Source organism: Ostrea edulis, chromosome 10, assembly GCF_947568905.1.
Source record: "Ostrea edulis chromosome 10, xbOstEdul1.1, whole genome shotgun sequence".
Classification (NCBI taxonomy): domain Eukaryota; kingdom Metazoa; phylum Mollusca; class Bivalvia; order Ostreida; family Ostreidae; genus Ostrea; species Ostrea edulis.
The window spans coordinates 21,280,370-21,304,666 of NC_079173.1; the positions used below are offsets into that span (position 1 = coordinate 21,280,370).

The window sequence follows — 24,297 nt, forward strand, 5'->3', positions numbered from 1 at the left end:
TAATAGATATGATTAAAACGCTGGGTATCTGTGGTACCTATCGGGTGAATGAATATTGTGAACATATTTTGTATGGAATGAAAGGGGGGGGGGGGGCTGTGACATGCACAGCAAGAATTTACCAAATATTAAAGAATATAACTGTTAAGAAATAATCATTCAACCAAACTATGATACAATTTTGTCCAAAGAAATTGAAATATCCATAACAGGTAGGGAAGGATTTAACCATGGTGATAGCCTGTTACCCCCCATATATCGATGATTTGGACGAGTCCATTGCTACAGCACGTGTTACATAAGATTTTATTTTGTCGCGCATATACAGAGTTGGACAAAGAAAGAGAGTCTTCCCCTTGTTTGTCAAGAAGTTTTAGGCTACTATTATGCCACCAACTTTCCTCCGGCGTTGTCCCTCTTCTCAATTAAAAAACAAACAAACAAACGATGCCCCATTTAAAAATCCGGGATCCACCACTGTGTGCCTCAATGAACTAGTAAGTATAGATGTGTTATTTTAACAATGAGTTGTATTTGAAATAAATTATTATCTAATTTATTCATTTGTAATGAAACATGTTTTAAATTTAATGTGTTGGGTACGTGTCCACATGAAAACAAAATGATCAGGCTGCCTGGACCCATAATTTGCGCTTGTTGAATCTTTCAACAAGAGGCAAATATAGGGGGGGGGGGGGGGGGGGGGGGTGACTGGATCTTACGATATAAGGTTCTATATGTACTATAGTGTCATGGGACAATATTTGTAAATTCAGTAAATTACTGAAGAAAACAGAATGTGATTAAAGAAACTTTATCAATATTTAAGTTGCTAAAACTTGAAATGTGATTGTAGGTAAGTAATAAATCTTGCATATATATAAGGGAATTCTGTTATACAGCTATAAAGTAAAGTCATGAAGATTTATTGATTTTCTTTCTTGGTTGTTTTTTGTTTTCTTTATTTTCCTTTGCAGCTTGTCTTTCCCGCTTTCCGTTGACAACCTCGTCGCTAGTGAGAAGGCGATGACTGGTAATGCTGCCAGAAGATGACGATTTAAGAATCTTTGGAGTAGGCTGTGGAATGGAGAAGATGTCATCAATTTCAGTATTCCAGTTATGTGCACTATATGTACTGCTGTCCACATCGCCGGCGGCAGTCAGTTCAAGAGCACCGTTTCCTAATGCATTCAAAAGCGTCCCAACGTCTGCTGGGGGTATCTGAGCATCCAGGGTAGCCATGTCGTCTGGTATCCACCCTGGGTCAGTTGAGCTGCTTGATTCATTGACATGTTCAGTTAATGAGAAGGCTGTCTCGGCAAGGAGAGTTAAAGACAATTCAAGCGGTGCAGAGGAGGTAGGTGGCTGGGAGTCACGTGGTGCAGAGGAGGTAGATGGCTGGGAGTCACGGGGTGCAGAGGAGGTAGAGAGCTGGGTGCTCAAGGGAATGTCAAAAGCTTCCGATGGCAAATAAACATAATCTGGCAAAGCGTTGGCATCCATAGGCCAGATACCAGTGGCACGAAACCCACTCTTAATGTTGTCAGCCGTAACCGATTTGTCCCATGCTGATTTAAACAATCTTGGCCAAGTGGCCTTATTGACTTGGTGATCAGGGTGACCTGTCATAAATTCTGAGCATGCTCTGTCATAAGCCTTACTGAAGAGCCCGAACACTGACTTGTCAAGTGGCTGCAGATGATGGGAAGTGTGAGGAGGTAATGCCATTATCATGATGTTATGAGAAATAGCTGCCTCCAAAAGACCTAACACCTCATGAGAACTGTGTGAATCTAAAATGAGAAGTTGTGGCCTTTGAGTTCCACAGTGTTGAAGGAAGACATTTTTGAACCACAGCTCGCCAAGCAAGTCGCACATCCAAGCCTTTTCTTGATAAGTCCAAACTGTATCTTGGGGTGCATCTATAGTTGCAAATGACTCCAAACATCTCGGGGTTTTACCTTTGACAACACACATCGGAGGCATCTTGTTACCAGCAGCATTGACGCATGCCAGTATTGTAATATTCTGGCGAGAGGTTGAGATTCTTCCTGGCAGAGACTTAACCCCTCGCCGAGCAAGAACGGCAGAGGGACTGTGACAGAATTGTTTTCCAGTTTCATCCGCATTCCATACATCACACGCCGCTAAATTATTCTCTCTGATGATTTTATGAAGATCGTCAAAATATTTGTTAACCACCGTCTTGTTTAGCATTCGAGAACGCGAAGTGCACAGCTGCTCTGGTTTGCGTATGACAATTTCTGGATGCCTAGACTTGAATCCTCTCCACCAGTCATCTCCGGGAACCCCATTCTGAAATGTGAAACCTTTTAATTTGGCAAGGCGAGCAACTTTAATTACGAGTTGCTTTTTGGTGACCCCAAAGCCCTTTTCTGCGGCAGCCAAAACCCTCTCCACTATAGTATTTTCTATTTCTATTGGAAATACCGTTTTCCGTCCCGGTTTTGCACCTTTTTTAATTTTTCCGGTCACATGATCCACTATTGTTGTTTTGGGGACTTTGAACATTTTGGATGCTTTTCCGTAGCTCATCCCTTTCAACTTTACAGCATCCACCGCATTTTCCAGATCTGATTCTTTGTATTTGACATAAATATTCTGTCCTTTCATCGGCATCTAAAATAGGAAATTTATTTTGTGCTTTAATAAAAGAAAAAATATTACCGTGCGAGTTTTTATTTTATTTTTTATTTAAAACTTTTACAATGAAAACATTTTAATTTCTTCTCTGTAATCTTCTATGGCAGTGCGGATATTCTCGTCTAGTAAGGTACATGTCTTACAAAGAGAACCGGCGACAAACACGATACTCGTTTCTCCCTCGTCAAGTTTTGGTTTTTCTTGACTCAGAATTTCGTATAAACATATGCCAATACGGAAATTCGATGACAACTTTATTAAAAGGGAGCCAAGATCCATCAAGCATTCGTGGTCAAAAAGTACTTCGTTCTCAAGAAAATAAATTACTTCCTAACTAAAGTTTGTAAGATAGAACCGTCACTTCCGTGTACTCCAATCTCTCGTTTGTGAATCATCTTTGTCAAGTTTTGATACATGCTGAAAATAATTGAATAATACGAATGTTATATTGTTATGCTATTCAGTTCGGTTGTTCAGCTAAATTTCGCGTCCGGTAAGGGGATGCATTTTTTTTAAATACACATCGTGCGATTTATTTTTTTTTTTATCTGAAGAGGCGGTGGCTTTCAGGAATGCTCATATATTTTCTTTCTTTCTTTTTTTTTAATTCTAGGATGTCAGATAATATATTCGTTTCAAAGTATTTAAAAATTTTCACACACTCTTTAAGTTGTGCGAGTTTTTGCACTGCCATAGTAAACTTAAACACTATATTTACATATCGGTCGAAATAACCCACATGCAATGAAATTGTGTATGGGTAACTTCGACCGATTACTCTGAAATATTTCTGTTGATAAATGGATGTAATCATACAGTTTACATATATATTTCATTATTTTCTGAATTCGATTTCATCTTTTTGTTAACAATAACAGCAATGGATAGTTTGATGAATTTTTAAGATACCTTTTATGGTGTTGTGTCACTCTGTACGATCGAAAATTGTCGTTCGTAAATTCCCGGGGCGTCTAGTCTGTCAAGTATTTCCGTGGTAACCATCAAAGTCAAACAACAAACTTCCACCAGAGTTCGTTTGCTCTTCCACTTAGGCATTATGGGATAGCGATTTCTTAGGCCGCGTATACTGTGACGTCACTGTAGAATGACGAAAAAACATTACGTCAAACGTAAACAACTTTCAAAACAAGAACGTAAACATCAATTTCATTACTTTACACAATAATTTGAACAAAGTCTCACTACTTTTTAATGATCTTTTGATCATTTTATGTTTAAAATAAATTCCATACTTTAAATCAATTCTCTTAATATCAATATTTTCAAATTTTTAACTGCGAACTAATTTTTTAGTGTTATTTGCCAGCGTGATAATCGCGGACTCACAATATACAAATCTGTATATTGTGCTGCGTCACATAGGAGAGGTCTATTCGTAGGTGACGTAATGAGGCCTCGACGGGGAGTTTGAGTCAAACAAATGTTTTGTAAGAACTCGGAAAATAAAATTCAAAAATTGTATGAGAAAGTATTTTATTTCCGGAAAATGGTATAATACATACAATGACATATTTAACTGAAGTAAAACACCATCGGTCGAAATTACCCAGGTGGTCGAAATTGGACCACCCTACTCTATAGATAATATTGTAAAACACTTTTACGCTATAGATAATATTGTTAAACACTTTTACGTTATAAATAATATTGTTAAACACTTTTGCTATAGATAATATTGTTCAACACTTTTACGTTTCAGATAATATTGTTAAACATTTATTCGGTATAGATAATATTGTTAAAGACTTTTACATTATAGATAATATTGTTAAACACTTTTACCTTATAGATAATATTGTTAAACACGTTTACGTTATAGATAATATTGTTAAACACTTTTACCTTATAGATAATATTGTTAAACACGTTTACGCTATAGAAGATATTGTTAAACACTTTTACCTTATAGATAATATTGTTCAACACTTTCACATTATAGATAATATTGTTTAACACTATTACGTTATAGATAATATTGCTAAAGATTTTTACGTTATAGATAAAATTGTTAAACACTTTTACATTATAGATCATATTGTTAAACACTTTTACATTATAAATCATATTGTTAAACACTTTTACGTCATAGATAATATTGTTAAAGACTTTTACGCTATAGAAGATATTGTTAAACACTTTTACCTTATAGATAATATTATTAAACACTTTTATGTTATAATATAGATAATATTGTTCAACATTTTTACATTATAGATAATATTGTTAAAGACTTTTACGCTATAGAAGATATTGTTAAACACTTTTACCTTATAGATAATATTATTAAACACTTTTATGTTATAATATAGAAAATATTGTTCAACACTTTCACATTATAGATAATATTGTTAAACACTTTTACGCAATAGAAGATATTGTTAAACACTTTTACCTTATAGATAATATTATTAAACACTTTTATGTTATAATATAGATAATATTGTTCAACACTTTCACATTATAGATAATATTGTTAAACACTTTTACGCTATAGAAGATATTGTTAAACACTTTTACCTTATAGATAATATTATTAAACACTTTTATGTTATAATATAGATAATATTGTTCAACACTTTCACATTATAGATAATATTGTTTAACACTATTACGTTATAGATAATATTGCTAAAGATTTTTACGTTATAGATAAAATTGTTAAACACTTTTACATTATAGATCATATTGTTAAACACTTTTACATTATAAATCATATTGTTAAACACTTTTACGTCATAGATAATATTGCTAATTAAACACTTTTACTTTATGGATAATATTGTTCAACACGTTTACGTTATAGATAATATTGCTAAAGACTTTTACGATATAGAAGATATTGTTAAACACTTTTACGTTATAGATAATATTGTTCAACAGTTTTACGTTACAGATAATATTGTTAAACATGTTTACATTATAGATAATATTGCTAAAGAATTTTACATTATAGAAGATATTGTTCAACACTTTTACCTTATAGATAATATTGTTCAACACTTTTACGTTTTAGATAATATTGTTAAACATTTTTGTTATAGATAATATTGTTAAACACTTTTACGTTACAGATAATATTGCTAAACACTTTTACGTTATATTTGGCATGAATTGGAGATATGTTAAAGACAATAAAACCACTATTAGATTATAATGATTGATTGAATATTCTTTAACATCCCACTAGATTGCCATGAAGTTGTCACTGATATGTGTACGCTTCTACGATATTTAAAAGATTTTGGAGTGAATATGGTGATGCACTGATAAGAACGGTATCGCCCACAAACAAGATACTTGGAATATGTAAATCACCCAGAATTTATCCAATGTTTGTCCTTCAAATACATAAACACTGTACCAGATAATGAGCTCAAACATTGTACCAGATAATGAGCTCTATACACAAACACTGTACCAGATAATGAGCTCAACACACAAACACTGTACCAGATAATGAGCTCATTACACAAACATTGTACCAGATAATGAGATCTATACATAAACATTGTACCAGATAATGAGCTCTATACATAAACATTGTACCAGATAATGAGTTCAATACACAAACACTGTACCAGATAATGAGCTCTATACACAAACATTGTACCAGATAATGAGCTCATTACACAAACATTGTACCAGATAATGAGCTCTATACACAAACACTGTACCAGATAATGAGATCTATACACAAACATTGTACCAGATAATGAGCTCTATACACAAACACTGTACCAGATAATGAGCTCTATACACAAACATTGTACCAGATAATGAGCTCTATACACAAACACTGTACCAGATAATGAGCTCATTACACAAACATTGTACCAGATAATGAGATCTATACACAGACACTGTACCAGATAATGAGCTCTATGCACAGACACTGTACCAGATAATGAGCTCTATACACAGACACTGTACCAGATAATGAGCTCTATACACAAACACTGTACCAGATAATGAGCTCATTACACAAACATTGTACCAGATAATGAGATCTATACACAGACATTGTACCAGATAATGAGCTCTATGCACAGACACTGTACCAGATAATGAGCTCTATACACAGACACTGTACCAGATAATGAGCTCTATACACAAACACTGTACCAGATAATGAGCTCTATACACAGACACTGTACCAGATAATGAGCTCTATACACAAACACTGTACCAGATAATGAGCTCTATACACAAACACTGTACCAGATAATGAGCTCTATACACAGACATTGTACCAGACAATGAGCTCAATACATAAACACTGTACCAGATAATGAGCTCAATACACAAACACTGTACCAAATAATGAGCTCATTACACAAACACTGTACCAGATAATGAGCTCTATACACAAACATTGTACCAGATAATGAGCTCTATACACAAACATTGTACCATATAATGAGCTCAATACACAAACACTGTACCAAATAATGAGCTCAAAACACAAACACTGTACCAGATAATGAGCTCAAAACACAAACACTGTACCAGATAATGAGCTCAATACACAAACATTTTTACATGTAACACTAAATGGTCATCAGTGAGTACTAATTCAACAAGAAGCCATTCAGTGTATCAAAACAAACTGAAAATAGTTTTCTTGCTTGCATAAATATGTATTCGGATTGCAGACACATTTAGATGCAAGCACACTTCACTATCAAAAATGTTATGACATGATACCAAACTGCTACAAAGAGCTGAAATTAACACCCAGCGGAAAAACCTGCTGTACAGTATACAGCTATAGAAGTTTAGCTCTTTAAGGGAAAGAAATTATAATTTTTGTCCCCGAGTGCAACAGTTCCACAGCTATATTATTGCATATAGAGATTTTTAATGGACACACAATCAACAATTTCCATGAAAAGCAAAAAAAACAAAAAATAATAATAATATTAAAAAATCAGAATCCATGCGCATTTCATCTATACTCGTACAAACACAGAAATGATGAAGTGCATATATAAACTAGTTTTACATAAAGGGGCATAACTCTTCTATCCTCTACAAGTGAGTGAAGCTGAAAATGTATATTTTCTTCATTTTTATTACATGTAACAAAATATGTGACTGCATATACATGTACATGTACAGTGGAACCCCGTTATTACGTTTTCCATTTTGTCACGATAAAATAACGTAATACCGGGGGCAACGTAATAAACGTTCCCAGTGAAATCCGTTAAAAATATCATTTGGAAATTGTATATCGTCCGTTGGTACTCCGTGAAGGGGTGTGTGAATATACCTTTACTGTTTCTTTGTTTAAAAGACTATGATACTTTGTTTTATTTACATCTTATCTTTAATGTCCGTAATTCTTCATGTTCTTATCCCTTTTCTTTATTTCTGGTGTAGGATACATAAGGATGTTTTGATAAACGTTGCTTTTTCTGCATTCGTATGGACCGCCATTTTGTTCAACTTTAAAACAATGCGTTCATGTAAATTTCTATCAATAACTCGTTCCGATTCGTATTCAACATTTGTATTAAAAAAATAACAAAACATCGTTTTATTAAGTTCTCTAATTACACAATACACAACACAATAAAAAAAATCCCACCCAAAAACAACAAAACTATAGACACAAAACGCACACGATACCCAACACTTGCACACTTTTCTCACCAACGATAAACGCGGAGAACAATTTAAGCGCAATCCACATTAAAAAAAATATATATATAATAATTTATAACGCTAAATGATGGCACTAAAATCACGTGCGCATCAAGGGATTTTAGAATATTCACTGAGGTAAATGCCGTGCATGAATCGGTCGATAACACAGGACAGTTTGATTGGTGTATGTATGGACGAGATTTACGAACACCCAAGCTGCATGTCCAAACAACGGACAATTTTTTAATTGAACACCTTTAGTCACCTATGTCCAAGCAGTTACCCAAGCGGTTTTAACATTGCTACGATAAATCTTGTCTTTCATGTTTGGTACCAAAGCTGTCCGTAAATAGAGTTTTAATAGCGAAGGTAATCACACTATGCTGAACACTCAGGTGGTTGAGAAATTATTTCTTCGATTATCAAAATATGAAAAATGAAGTAAATTTCATAGAGTACAATGTCTAAATAAACATTATTTAATTGTTTATCACTGGCTTCGATACGGGGTATTCACCTGTATTGATGTCGCTAGATCTATCGAAGCGTGATCAGTCAAGCGTCTCTAATCCCCAAACAGACCAGGACATTTACGTGGTGACTGCCTCAGGCAGTCAAGGTGTGAATGGCTTATTATTTTGAGAATCATTATTGAATAATTAGGGGTTTATTACGTTTTTGTCGGACTTTTTACAACGTAATACAGAGTCCCGGCATCTTAGGACAACGTAATAACGAGGTCTATTTTATATAGATTTGATAAGAAATGGTTTTGTGCTTTGAAATTCCAACGTAATATGCGGACTAACGTATTAAAGGGGGAACGTAATAACGGGGTTCCACTGTATAAGTATACAAATTAAAAACATCTACAGAATTTCATATTACAATATTCATGTTTTATGTCAATTATTTCCATCATGATTATAATCAATAATTAAATTTTAACATTATCCACACTATCAGCCTTCACTGCATATTCGGGTACAGCCCTTTTTTTCTTCTTATAACTAGAAATTTGGATTTAGGTAGATATACATACATGTATAGAATATTTCATTTGCATACTAAACATCAAATATATTAATCCTTTATACACAGTGCCTAAACTCACTTTCAAATTGTGTACAGAAATCAAACATAGTACAGGCATATTATGGATATACATGTATATACATTTACAATGCATACATCTTCATTAATTTTTATGGGAATTATATTTTATGGAATAATGGCAAGCACACCAATTTATTGAAAATCTCCCATTAAATCAAAACCACATGAATGCAAATTCGACCATACAAAACTCAGTGCTTCTACAGTATGAAAAGATTTAGTCCCTGTTCACGTAATCGTATGATCAATTAGTACATATTCACAAGTAAGACTAAGTTAAAAAAAAAATCAAAAAAATCTAATAGCGAGAAAAATATGAAAGACGTAATAATTCAAACCCCTACAGTCACAATAATACAGAACATTAAGCTATCACACAGCCACCATGAATGAAAGCTAAGTGAAAATATCCAAAATGAAAGTAGAATGGGTTTCATAAATAATCAAATATATATGGTTCCAACAGGCAAAACACCATTACTGACTTAAAAGTATAATGATTGCTTGGTGTTATAATACTCGCTTTGTTATTTGGTAGGTAACCGGTTCAAGCCCTATTTAAAACAGGAACCACGGTCATAAAAGAAAGATACCCCCAGTCCCCTTGCCAATTGATTGAAATCATATGTTAAAGCTACAAGTCTTTTGGGGGGACACCAACAAAACAACCTCGCTTATTGTCCTGTCTTCGTTTATATCTCTAATTACATTATACGTCAGCATGTATTAATTCAACACTACACTCTTTTCTGCAGAGCAATATTGAATCCCCTTCACCACATGTATACATAGATATGAAAAGTGTTCAAAGTTACAAATGGAAAAACATGAAAGAATTGTTGGCTAGACAGTGTGGAGTCAACAGAATCACAAAGCTTCAGTAATCAAAATATTAATGTAGTCAGTACTATTATAAAATGAATATCCAGAAGAAGCTGACTTTTAAATCAATTAGATCTATCTGAAAATGATTAAAATCTAATCATAGATATGCGTCATTCTACGAAATCATACTCAGTATAATAAATAAATCAAAAAGTTGTGTTATACAAAATAGCAAAGAACAAGTGCACCTTGAATGACAAGAGCTCCTTGTTGTTTTGGTGTATGTAAATACCCCTGTATTATATTTGTATTCTTCAGTAATGCTTCTATGTATTGTGTAATAAATTATTACATGGAAATCACATCACTTGAAAAAGTGTTGCTTAAAATTATTGCATTTCTAAGAAGGCAACTTGTATGCATCTTTCACAATTATTATCTCTATGGAAGAATGAAACAAAAAAAGTCTCTTAAATATGATGAACAAAAACAGAATGCGAATACAATGAGATCTTCACTAGACGAGTACATTATACGGTGTTATACATTGTAACACTGCGTGCGAAGTGTTAAGGAAGGTGCTGATCTTCATTCGTCATACTACTGAGTCAACATTCTCAATGTCCACAGGTCCCTAAAAACAACACAACTATGGCACCCAATTTCCAAAATCCTGAGCTATCTTTTTCCCGTCCTCTTCTTTCTTGTGGTGCTGGTGACTAGGCATTTGGAAGCAGTCTACAGGAAATGCACTGACGGTCTTGTTGAAAAGGCTTATGCTGAACTCGAGACACCCCACCACCAAAAACTTGTGGTCTTCCAGAATCGTTACCTTGGAGGTCGTGTTCAGAAATCTCACACATATGTCTGCTACTTTGGAATGGGATCCTAGGCAAATTTTTGGAGCTGGTTCAACTAGAAAAAAATGAAATGCAGTGAATACAACTGATCTTGTAGTCCTTCATTGAGGGGAAAAAAAATCTATGGAGCCTAATCTCACTCCATCTTAGCTAGCCAAGGGTTTACGACCCACTCCACTCTTGTAGAGAAGTGGAGCGAATCGTAAACCCTTGTAGGGCGAAGTTGAGTCTCACAAATTTGTACATCAAAAACCTTGATAAGGATTGTTGATTTATCATTGTTTCTGCCATGCATGTTTGAGTTGTATATTCAGACTGTCCAGCACCCTTGGACAAAAAATAAGGGCAAATTTTAGGGGTAAAATCTTAAAAATTTAGGGCTAAATTAGGGCTAAAATTAGGAATTTTTAACCAAATTGCGGAAGTTTTAATTATTTAAAAGGACTTACCTTGTCAAATTTGACAATAAAGAAACTCACATGACACAAAAATAATGTAAGTACAGGAAGGGCGTATTCCAGTGTTCCATGGTCTCAGCTATTATTGGCTATAACCTAAAATCTCAACTCTTTATCACAAAGTCACAACCAATAAACAAGCTTGACACATGGATCCACAGGTCAACTGCCTTTCACTGCATCAGCATTATCTGAATAAGAACTGCAATCTACGTTAATAACACACATTTTGTATGAATGCATTTTGATTTTTCAAGACTGATAAAAAAGTAGGAATTGACATGAAAAATAAGGGCTTTTTTAGGATTTCCCCTTGAATTTTACATTTTTTTTAGGAATTTTAGCAAAACTGAAAAAAATCAGGAATTTTTGGGAATTTTAGGGCCGCTGGACAGCCTGTATATTGGACTTAATGTATAAAATGGATATATTTTTTGGGAACCTAACGAGAGAGGGATTGAAATATAGAGGAGGATCTGCCAATTGATTTAGCATTTATAAGGATGGAATGAAACTTCCTCAAGAACAAGTTATATTTATATTCAATAGAATGTTTCCATATCAACATTGTTGTAGGGTTTTTAAGTGCATTTAGAAATCGATTTCATTTTTTTAAATACAGGAGTATAAAGAAATTGCACCAGTATGCCGGCATGAAGCATTGCAGTTCATTTAGGAAATAAACGTTATTCAGTGAACTTGGTGTTATGAATAGCAATTGCTCTGCTAGCATATTCCATGATGCACATTAACAAATGAAATTCATTTTTTATATTCACATTCTACTTTCATCTCTGTTTGAATTTCCAGCCGTTAAAATAGACGTACTATATTTATCAAAACAAGATATGTGCATTGTTTACAGCTGCAGCACATTCATGAGGAAATGGCTATCATTAAAATCTGTAAGGATATCAAAATCAAAAACATTGAAAATGTAACTATCTCTATTTGAATGATGCATAAAGCAGCTGGCAGTACTTGACAAAATGCCAAATCACAATCTATGAAGGGTATGTGTTGACAAACAAAACATTAAAAACAACAGGCATCGAATATCCTTGATCTAAAATAGCTGATTGTTGTATTAAGCCAAAAATATAAGCTAACTGAATTATCATACGAATCCAAAATATCATGAAAAATCTTTCCATTTCAATGTTATTAAACTCAATGCAATATTGAAAATATTTAGATGTGAAATAAAAAAAAACATTTCATCTGAAGTAGAACAGATGCATACCCTTTCAAAATCCTGTTTGCAGGGCTTGAAGCTAATTTTTTATGTCACCAGTCCAGTCGGACTGATGGGGTATAATTTCAACCAGTCCGCAGAAAATTTTACCAGTCCAACAGAGTTTTCCAGAAATAATCAAACATATTTCGTTAATGTTATTAAAATGAAATTAAACTCAATATGCCTCAGACAATATTGTAACACTTAAATGTGGGATTTATATTTACGAATCAGATTCGTCTGATATCTACATATCGAACCATGCCAAATGTGTGTATAAAATTTCATAAGTATATTTTCCAAAATGATGCTTTAGAAAATTAACCAGTCCCATCGGACTGACTAAAACAAATGTCAGTCAGTCCACCATACTTTTAACCAGTCACAGACTGACAGGCATATGTTAATTTCGAGCCCTGGTTTGATAAGACATGAATTGTATACATGCATAACATATCATATACAGTTAATAATGAAAAATCTCACCAGGTATCAGCTTTTGATAAACGAGTTTCTTGTCCATAGAAAATTTGAAATCTAGCTCCTGAATTAAAAAATTATATAATGAGAAATAAATATACACAAAGGAAAAATTCAAATCCAGCAAAGTTCAAAGATAGAGAGTCATATTATCATGATTATAAAAAATAGATAAAAGGCCCAAGGACCACAACTCTTACCTGAACTACCATACTCACACAAAGAGAATAATATTGACTCAACAATAAGCTAAGTCCTTCTATCAAACCAATATATATATATATATATACACACTGTACACTTGTATTTTACTGTGGGACTGTGGAGTATAGTAAACTTGTATTTTACTGTGGGACTGTGGAGTATAGTACACTTGTATTTTACTGTGGGACTGTGGAGTATAGTAAACTTGTATTTTACTGTGGGACTGTGGAGTATAGTACACTTGTATTTTACTGTGGGACTGTGGAGTATAATACACTTGTATTTGACTGTGGGACTGTGGAGTATAGTACACTTGTATTTGACTGTGGGACTGTGGAGTATAGTATACTTGTATTTTACTGTGGGACTGTGGAGTATAGTACACTTGTATTTGACTGGGGGACTGTGGAGTATAGTACACTTGTATTTGACTGTGGGACTGTGGAGTATAGTACACTTGTATTTGACTGTGGGACTGTGGAGTATAGTACACTTGTATTTGACTGTGGGACTGTGGAGTATAGTACACTTGTATTTGACTGTGGGACTGTGGAGTATAGTACACAACACAAGGATGTTCGCATTACTGCACTGGACAAATTGTAAGTCTTTCCGTTCTTAAAAAGATTTTTAAAGATTTTCCCTATGCAAAAAATCTTTGAACATCAATTGTGTCTCCATGGGGTCAAGATGTAAACAAACTTGAATCTACACTGCATAAGGATGCTTGCATGTAATTTGACAAATTGTACCATTGTTGTTTTTAAGAAGATTTTTAAAGAATTTTCCCATGATTGATTTTATATTGTTTAACGTCCCTCTCGAGAATGTTTCACTCATCTGGAGATATCACCATTGAGGGTAAAAGGCTGCAAAATTTAGGTCTATGCTCGGCGCTTATGGCCTTTGAGCAGGGAGAGATCTTTATCATGCCACACCTGCTGTGACACCGCGCCTCGGTTTTTGTGGTCTCATCTGAAGGACCACCCCTTTTATTCACCTCTTACAACAAACAAGGGGCTGTGAGAGGACCTATTCTAACCTGGATCGTATGTAAAATTTTGAACCCTGTATGGTGACCCTATTCTGGCCTTGAGGCTTATTGTCTCAACAGACTTTAACCAAGGACTTGAGGTCTTTATACAGGTCTTGGAAATCCTAGTTTAGAGAACATCTTCTATCAACCTACCTTACTGATTTTACACACCTTGGAAAGGATCATGACCTTTCAATTGACGAAACTGAATACATACTTTATCCACGGATGCTGTGTTTCAATTTGGTTAAAATTGGTCTTGAGCATGTTGAGAAGAAGTCAACAAGAGGCCCAGGGGCCTTATAGGTCACCTGAGTATCATGTAACAACCTTCCAATGTTTGAATTAGGTTTGTGTTTAAATATAAGAATTTTACTTTTGGATGGAAGAAACATTGAATAGCTATGTGGTCAGCCCTGCCTTTGCACCAGAACCCCTGACCCAGGGGCCATAAATTTCAGTTTTGAAAGAAGCATCCTTGATCATCATTATCATACTATTAGTTTGTCTACTTAATACCCAGCAGCAGAGGAGAAGATTTTCAAAGAAATAAAATGCATTTTCACTATATGATCAATTGGGCCCCACCCTAATACCAGAACCCCTGACCCAGGGGCCATGAATTTCACAATTTTGAAAGAGGCATCCTTGCTCATCATAACCATGCTATTGGTTTGTCTACTTAATACCCAAGGACAGAGAAGAAGACTTTCAAAGAAATAATGCATTTTCACTATATGACTTATAGAGTTCCACCCTAGCACCAGAACCCCTGATCCAGGGGCCATGAATTTCACAATTTTTAACAAGAGGTACTGTGAGCAATGCTCACTAAGAATACCCCCCGCTTACCCCAATCTCCCAAAGGGTGTTGGTAATAGGTATAAACTACCTCTTTTCTGAGTGTTGCTACTTCGATGTCCAGTGCGCATGACCTTTGACCTTTTGACCCCAAAATCGATAGGGAACATCTTCATCCCATGGGTAGTCCATATGTATGATATGGTGACTGTAGGTGGAAAGGATAATGCTTTAGAGCCCGGAAACCATATTGCTACTTCAATGTCCAGTGCGCGTGACCTTTGACCTTTTGACCCCAAAATTGATAGGGATCATCTTCATCCCATGAGTAGTCCATATATACGATATGGTGACTGTAGGTGGAAAGGATAACGCTTTAGAGCCCGGAAACCATATTGCTACTTCAATGTCCAGTGCACTTGACCTTTGACCTTTTGACCCCAAAATCGATAGGGAACATCTTCATCCCATGGGTAGTCCATATGTTTGATATGGTGACTGTAGGTGGAAAGGATAACGCTTTAGAGCCTGGAAACCATATTGCTACTTCAATGTCCAGTGCGCTTGACCTTTGACCTTTTGACCCCAAAATCGATAGGGAACATCTTCATCCTATGGGTAGTCCATATGTATGATTTGGTGACTGTAGGTGGAAAGGATAACGCTTTAGAGCCCGGAAACCATATTGCTACTTCGATGTCCAGTGTGCTTGACCTTTGACCTTTTGACCCCAAAATCGATAGGGAACATCTTCATCCCATGGGTAGTCCATATATGTGATATGGTGACGGTAGGTGGAAAGGATAATGCTTTAGAGCCCGGAAACCATTGCGTCTACAGACGGACGGACGGACGGACAGACAGACGGACAACCCGATTCCAGTATACCCCTCCACAACTTGTTGCGGAGGGTATAAAGAGGCATCCTTGCTCATCATTACCATGCTATTAGTTTGTCTACTTAATACCCAGAGACAGAGAAGATTTTCAAAGAATTTCTACATTTTCACTATATGACCAATAGAGCCCCACCCTAACACAAGAACCCTTGACCCAGGGGCCATGAATTTCACAATTTTGGTAGCGGGCTCAACGCTCATTATAATTATGCCCACAGTTTGGCTTCTTGATGTCCAGGAGTAAAGAAGAAGATTTTTTAAAATTACACTCATTTTGATGGTTTTTGCCCCACCCCTCAGGCCCCAGGGGGGCAGGGACCACGAATTTCACAATTTTTGTTCCCCTCCACCCACAGATGCTATATGCCAAAATTGGTTGAAATTGGTTCAGGGGTTTCAGAGAAGAAGCTGAAAATGTTCAAATGTTAATGCACGACGACAGACAAAAACAGATAGCAATAGGTCACCTGAAAGAATTCAGGTGACCTAAAAATGCTAAAATTCTACAATAATATATACAACAATAGACAACTGATGCCAGACAAATAGTGGTCAGAAAAGCTTACTTCGACTTGCATACATGTACACTTAAATTTCAGATATTATTCATGCTATCATCTAGTCACAGAACTGTAGCCGTCGGGTTAAAAATTAAGATAATTTGGTTTTATCCAATATTTTCCCCTGATAAATACAGCTCAGCAACTGCATGTATATAACAGGCAATTATATCGCTTTGGTTTGAATTTACTATTAAAGCAATCTAATTAAAATTAGATGTTGGATCCACTCGCATACTCGCTACACAAACATCTAAAAACATCCCATAGAGGGTCACGTCAGAGGTCAAATTCGGTATCACTCTAGACTTATCGGCTTCAACAAACATTCAATGATTTTGCCAGCGGTGATTTCATTGGTCAATCGAATTTGACCTCTGACGTGACCGTCTACGGAATGTTGTTAAATGTTTGTGTAGCGAGTATGCAAGCGGATCTAACATCTAATTTTAATTAGATTGCTATTAAAGAGTGCTTTAATTGTAAATTCGAACACAAGTGATATTATTGCCGGTGAGCTGTGTAGTTACATCCTGTATTAAGAATAAGAATACCACAAGCTAACTGTACCTGAGATTTGGACATGAACGTAATATTGGCACATGCTGTCGTATTCACTTGAATTCGTTTGTGCGTGACTCTTGAGCAGCACATGCACTCGTAGTCTCGACAATCACAAAAGCCCACACGGTTTTTCATCACTACCTTTCGTAAGGCGACAGTCAGGTTACCCTCCGTGACATTACTCTTCACAGGAAGCAGTTTGGGGTAATTAACGTCAATTTTTTCCTGTTTACTTAAATGATCAGTGTCTTTCATCACTTGACTTAAATCGTCTAATGTTAACTGGATTTTCCATACATCGGGAACAAATATAAATTGGAAAAGATTTGAGGTCTTTAACACCCCCAGCTGAGACAGTTTTTCAATAGTTTTATTTTTCACTTTTTCGCCCAGGTCCAGCGTTTTGTTTTTTAGTTTCTCTCCAATTTTTAACACTTTATCTAAATTCCCTTCCTTTTTCGAATTAACCTTTTGACTAATATTAATCTTTTCCTGATTCAGTGTAGAATTATCTTTCCTTCTTTCCTTTGACTGATCAGGACTTGCTTTCTTTCCATTTCGATGACTTTTACTATTTTCATGACTCGCTTTATCTTCATGTTTTACTGGAGAAGTACTGGGCTTCTTTGCTGTGACTTTCCCCTGGGGTGGGGGTTGAATTTCCTCCTTTCTGGGAGGGGGTTGTAGCACACCACGATCTTTTTCATTGTGAACGTCTGTGGCCTTCCTCACAGTGTCTTGTACATTTTTCTGATCTTTTTCTGTTGATACTTTACTGATTTGATCTGTAGAATGAACAACTTGATGGTCTACAATAGAGAAATAATGGAAAAGTAAAGAATGAAATTTTGAAGTATCTCAAACATAGGACGTCCAGTGAATTTTGGTCCAAAACATATAGGACATACCTCAAAAATAAAGCACCTTTTTCTCAGAAATATAGGAATATATAGGACAAGAAAAACAAAGAACTTCTGGACTTTTAAGCCTCCTCCTCCACTCACTATACTCTCATTTTATTTACAAGTTAACAGGAATTACAACTTTCATTGTTTCAATAAAATAATGTCAATTAACAAAATGACACATTTGATTTCTGTCTTACAAATGGTACACCTAGCACTGCCTTTAACACACCATGACTATAACCTGCTTCAATCTACTTCAGTTAACCAGCGTTCCTGAAACTTTGTTTTATCCTACGCATTTTCACACTAATTAGTCTTGTTAAAACTTAACCTGAAACACAACACTTGTTAGACCATGGGACGGCTTCATCTGCAGGACTGTTTGACTTCCCGCATGGAAGAAAAACAAACCCAGCAGGTAAAGCTGGAATAGCTGGGCTGGGCAGGGTCGTCACACCTGAAAGAAAGGTGAATTTTGAAGTAAATGTTGTATAATTACAAACAGATGACACAAATTGTTTGTAACATACAGTACTGGTTTTGCTTCAGAATCCAACATTTCTTGCTTACCCTAAAATATAGGAATTTATAGGAATCACCCCCAAATATAGGAATTTATACGAAACTTGACGCCCTGCAAACATCGGAATCAGAGCAATGGTAAGGAGAGGTTCAGTACAATTACAGTTTAATTAGCCAAAATACTCAACCATTTTGGGTGCCGAATTTAGAGTTTTACTCGCATTATTTTTTAAATTTGTGGCGGAAAAGAGGGGGGGGTTACCCCTCTGAATCCGCCACTACAATGTATGAATTAATACTTGTTATCCCTATGTAGGACTAGCCTAGATGTGCATTCAACTTCATAGCTGCAATATGATGTGTTCTGTAATTGCTATGATCTTGACAGTGATTTTTCAAAAGGGTCCTCCAGCTTTCGAATTGGGAAAATTTTTTCATTATTTTGATCAAATTGGGAAAACCTAGACATTATTGTAAACATGCTGAATATATCATATCAAACAAGAAATCAAACACAAATTGATGTCATTCTTCTTTTACTTTACATACTTAACTTTCTTTTCTTGAAGCTCTTAAAATTTTCGACTATTCTTTCTAAATCATCTAGAATTGATGTGTCTTTGTCATGCTGTACATAAACTATTCACGTTGAACTTATTCTTTAACAAATGCATTTTTTGCCAGTTTTTATTTTTGGGAAAAGTACAAGTTAAATTGGGAAATAATTGGTAATTTTTGGGAGGGGAAAGTGCCGATATTCAGACCTAAAATGGGTCTTAAAAAATCACTGCTTGACACAGCCCAGAATGAAAAGTTTACATGCTAGTACTGTTTTCCTGTTATCATTGTCGGTAAGATAAACAGACATTGTACTATATCATTGTAAATAGCGATCAAAATTTAAATTCCTTCATTAGCAACAGATATGGACACTTGAAAATCTTATCAAGTGGTGATTTGCAAACCATGATCGTCTCGTATGCATAGTTTACGGTGATGCGTAGTTTGCTTTTCTTAAACTTGCCCTCTGAATCATACAAACGTTTACCTGAAAGACCGATTTCAACAACTGTTTTTATCCGTCTTTTATAATTCATTTGAGAAACTCAGAATAAAATAAATGCTTTAAAGGTCGCAGATTGCATTATCACCCAGTCAGACATGTGTCACATGCTCTGTTCACTTATAGGGACGATTTAATTTAATTTATTCATGCATCCATCTTAAAAAATCTGAGTGTATGTTTTATCAAATCTTCATCTTCCGGTAGTCATTTTAATCAGAATGGAAAACATTGTTTGTTTATACAGATCACTTGTCAGCAAATAACAATTTTAGTCCATCACAGTAATTATATATATATATCATTCTAACATGTCCTATCCACATTTATTTGTTGTCATATTGATGGGTTGTGATGATGCAAGAGTGAAAGGACGATTATTAAAAAGTGTTGTTAATATGAGCCCAAATAGCGAATTATTACAATTAATTATATCACAATTAAGCATTGGGTAGGTAATTTGAGATATCAACAAGTACATCAATGTATGCAATTTGTTTTAGAATAAAGCAAACAGAGGAAAGTATCAGCTTGTGTTCAAATCTGAATAGGTGCTGATAAAGTACTCCTTATTTTACTTCTCTCAAAGAGGACTGATAAAATTTTCCTGGGACTCATTATTTTTTTGACTGGGACTCAAGCTGCTCATAAATCATGAGTCCGGGACGTGCCTTGAAAAATTCCAAGTGACAACTGTGGTTTGAAATGGAAAGACTTTAAATTTAGACCTGTGGTAAACAGGTGGTGAATTAAACAGACCCAACACTGCACCATGTGACCAACACCAGTGATGTGTCCAAACAGTGCCAGTTAACCCGGAATCAGTAATGGGGGGAGGGGGGCATCATTGATTGAAATAAGACATGAAAAAATAGTACTGATTTGTTCTTTTTATTCTAGCTTTCAGGATTTTATTTCAATCTGTGGATTTTATATCCAAAAAAGTTATTTTCGAGCCCTGCACTCCAAAATGTAAGCGAGTGAGACATCCAAACTGACACTCCATGGACTGATGGAAGAAAACAAAATATACACATTTAATTGCAGGTGAATTCATCATTTCTTAAAGATATAACCCAGCAAACTTACATTCAGATTCAACTATTTCATTGATTTCAACACGCAAACCTTCACAACGCCCACCTGTGCAGTTTGACAACTGCATTGCACAGGTGGTCGAGCCACGAATCATCGAGGAAATTCAAGCTAATTAAATCAAAACCACAAATACCTAACTAAGTTAATACCTGATGTAAATGACAGTAAATGATAAAACAGCCAGATTGTTGTTGCACACAACAGCAAGAACAAGATGTGTTTCCTTCTGTACATTAGACGGACAAAGCCCATTTTCCCTTCAAATTTCACACCATGTTTACATCCTAACTCGTTCTCACTCTCGGGCGACGATAACCAGTTTTTAACATAGTTTCTAAAACTCTATCGAACGGCTTCCATTGTTCCGGAAAATATACAACTACACAGCCCCACCCAGGGGGGAAGGGGGGGGGGGGGGGAGAATGAGGGTAAGTGATGTTAACAAACTTGAATCTGCGTTGTGTCAGGAAGCTTTCATGTAAATGTAAACTTTTCCGGCCCAGTAGTTCTTGAAAAGGAGATTTTTAAATATATTTTCACTATCTATATTTGTATTTAAAACTGTGGTCCCACCCTACCCCCCGAACAGTGATGTTCCCAATCTGCACTATGTAAGGAAGCTTTCATGTAAATGTAAACTTCTCTGGCCCAATGGCCCTTGAGAAGAAGATTTTTTTTTTTCATTTAAAGATTTTCCCTAGATATATTTGTATGTAAAACTTTGATTCCCCATCCTTCCACAACACACTTGAACCTGAACTATGTCAGGAAGCTTTCATATAAATGTAAAAAAAAAAATCTGGCCTATTGTTTCGATATCAATAATATCTCTTTTATTTTCATACTTTTAGTGGCTGATATACATGTCTATTTTATCGCAGATTTTTTTCTTTCTTTTTTAATTATTTTTATAGATTGTCAGATAATAGAAATGTCACATACGTATATCAGTTTATCACAAGAAAAAATTATATGATAGAAAATATGTTTATAGTTTATAGTTCGATGAATAGGCATTTTCCTCGTCTTGTTCACTCATCTTTCAAAAAAATGAAAATGGTAAATTGTACATACAAACACACATATAAGGTTGAAGATAACGAACAGTGATCTATCTCATAGCTCCTATAAGCAATATAAAATAGAGAGTTGGGCAAACACAGGCCCCTCCACACGCCAGAGGTGGGATCAGGTGCCTAGGACGAGTAAGCATCCCCTGTCGACCGGTCTCAACCGCCGTGAGCCTTACATATATCTCGATAAAATAAACGGAGTTATCCGTAGTCAAAGTCAGTGTGCCAAGAACGGACTAACAATCCGTAAACACGTCAGTCAGCATTTGACCCAATGATAGGTTGTCTTGGCAAACTAGATCGTTATAACGATCTTAGAATTTGCGAAATGTTGCACTTTAAACGAGACTGTTGAAACCCCTGTACCATCAACTTATTTGTCATTAGGCTGTCTGGATTTAAAAACTGACCATACGCAGAACAAGATATTGCGTATCGAATCAGTTGAGAGATATAAACACCATATGGAGGTGATAATGGAATATAGCTACATAAATGTGGGAAGTTGACGATGGAGAAACTGAAATTATCCCGTTTGTCATAAAGTTGAGTTGTTAGTTTGCCGTTAATATTTACTTTCAATAGAATATCTAAGTATGAAGCAGAAGTGGACGACTCTGTGGTGTGTTTTATTTTGAGTTCACGGGGATATATCGAATCGACATATGAATGAAAATTATCATTGCTAATAGATAAAACGTCGTCGATATATCTAAATGTCGAATTGAAGGCCACAGCAAGAGACTTTTTCTCCTCACGTAGACGTTTTTAAAGAAATGTTTCTTCATAGGAATATGAAAACATTTACTAAACACAGAGGGATTGATGGTACGCACCTTTTGTTTTAATGCAAGGTGAAGATAATATGTCTAATGCAGGATTTTAATATTCCTCTTATACTTTTAATCCATTCTGATAATGTATCAAGTTCTTCTTTTTCATATTTAGCCCATCGTCTGGCATAATCTTCGATAGAATTCATAATGGAGATGAAATTCTGTCGCCAATTGAAAGACCGAGGTTCTCTGTATTTGGGACCTTTTAAAATAAGTGATTTGAGATCCTCATTTTCAACTATATCAACATCACCAGTAATGACATGTCCAGCTGGACTATAGTTGAAAAAAGATGAAGAACAAGAACACGTAGGTGGATTACGTATAAGATGGTTTATATCTAGGCACTGCAAAGTTTGTTTATAATGAAAGGTGAATACAACGAACAGTGATCAATTTCATAACTCCTATAAGTAATACAAAATAGAGAGTTGGGCAAACACGGACCCCTGGACACACCAGAGGTGGGATCAGGTGTCCAGGAGGAGTAAGCATCCCCTGTCGACCGGTCACACCAGCTATGTGCCCTATATCCTGATCAGGCAAAAAGTTTGGATGCAATAGTAGAAGTATATTTGTAGGAAATACAGGGTACAGACTTGATATGTATATGTAATATTTTTGACAACAATAGCGTGCTTTTATATTTCAAAACAATATTCATATCATTATAAATTTTCTAATGTGAAAATGTTCAAACTATTTAAGTCCGTACCACTTCGGAGATGCATCACGTGGCTGTGATGCGTCACGTGGGAGAATACGATGAAGCCTCCACGTAGTAGTCTTAACCGGATTTACGGAAATAACCGAGCGCCTGGTTGAACGAGACGAAAATTAACTGCCAGGGACTTGCACATTTTCTCCATCTCAATTTAGAGCTTACTGTGGTCTCTTTAAATGTAAGATCCCATTATTCTCAAACTTTCATGTGATAAAAACGTTGGAAACTTGAGGTAATATATGTTAAAATTATCCCAAGCTTGTATTGTTTCTATTAACAGCCCCAGTAATCCATATCAATTGATTTCAAATAGAACTCGGTAAGGGGTCCCAGTGATAAAAAGTGGAAATATTCCTGTCTACAAGATGGAAGGGGGCATATCTAGCTCTTCGCACACCATAATCAGTTCTTGCTTTAATTTACATTTTCTCAAAAAAAAATGCTCCATAAGACGAGAGAACTAATGGGGGAGGATCCAGGTTTGATCAGCTGGTGTCAAACCTTACACGCTTGAAATAAGTGTTTGCAATCGTTCCCGCGCCAAGTGCCCGTCATTGGGAGTGAAAGTCGCCGCGGTCTTTCGAACGAGACATGAGAAAAGAAGGTCCCGTATCCGACAGTAGACGCTGGCATAAAGATCACTTGCTGCCATGACCTTGAGCATAAAGACCACTTGCTATTATGACCTTAAGCATAAAG

The 24,297-nt window shown here is 35.6% G+C and overlaps 2 protein-coding genes across 2 annotated transcripts; both read right to left on the bottom strand.

Annotated features, from left to right (window-relative positions):
* Window positions 1-384: 384 nt before the first annotated feature.
* On the bottom strand, window positions 385-2,640 carry LOC125676260 (uncharacterized). The gene is made up of 2 exons (XM_056150882.1): window positions 1,006-2,640; window positions 385-417 (listed from the first exon to the last, which is right to left on the bottom strand). Exons 1-2 carry the CDS (start codon window positions 2,638-2,640, stop codon window positions 385-387), a joined length of 1,668 nt encoding a protein of 555 aa, XP_056006857.1.
* Window positions 2,641-7,742: 5,102 nt separating this feature from the next.
* Window positions 7,743-21,288, bottom strand: LOC125665516 (uncharacterized). Its single transcript, XM_048898171.2, has 4 exons — window positions 21,115-21,288; window positions 17,381-18,183; window positions 13,317-13,374; window positions 7,743-11,190 (listed from the first exon to the last, which is right to left on the bottom strand). Exons 1-4 carry the CDS (start codon window positions 21,215-21,217, stop codon window positions 10,925-10,927), a joined length of 1,230 nt encoding a protein of 409 aa, XP_048754128.1. The 5' UTR covers window positions 21,218-21,288; the 3' UTR covers window positions 7,743-10,924.
* Window positions 21,289-24,297: the final 3,009 nt, after the last annotated feature.

Bases quoted from the DNA above. Each gene is read 5' to 3' on its own strand.
- LOC125676260 (XM_056150882.1), bottom strand. From the start codon at position 2,640: ATGCCGATGAAAGGACAGAATATTTATGTCAAATACAAAGAATCAGAT. The intron at 418-1,005 runs GTTGTCAACGGA...TTAATTGAGAAG, and splicing joins GCCTTCTCACTAGCGACGAG to AGGGACAACGCCGGAGGAAA.
- LOC125665516 (XM_048898171.2), bottom strand. From the start codon at position 21,217: ATGGGCTTTGTCCGTCTAATGTACAGAAGGAAACACATCTTGTTCTTG. The intron at 13,375-17,380 runs GTACAGTTAGCT...TTTTTAATTCAG, and splicing joins CGTTCATGTCCAAATCTCAG to GAGCTAGATTTCAAATTTTC. The intron at 11,191-13,316 runs GTGAGATTTTTC...ATTTTTTTCTAG, and splicing joins TTATCAAAAGCTGATACCTG to TTGAACCAGCTCCAAAAATT.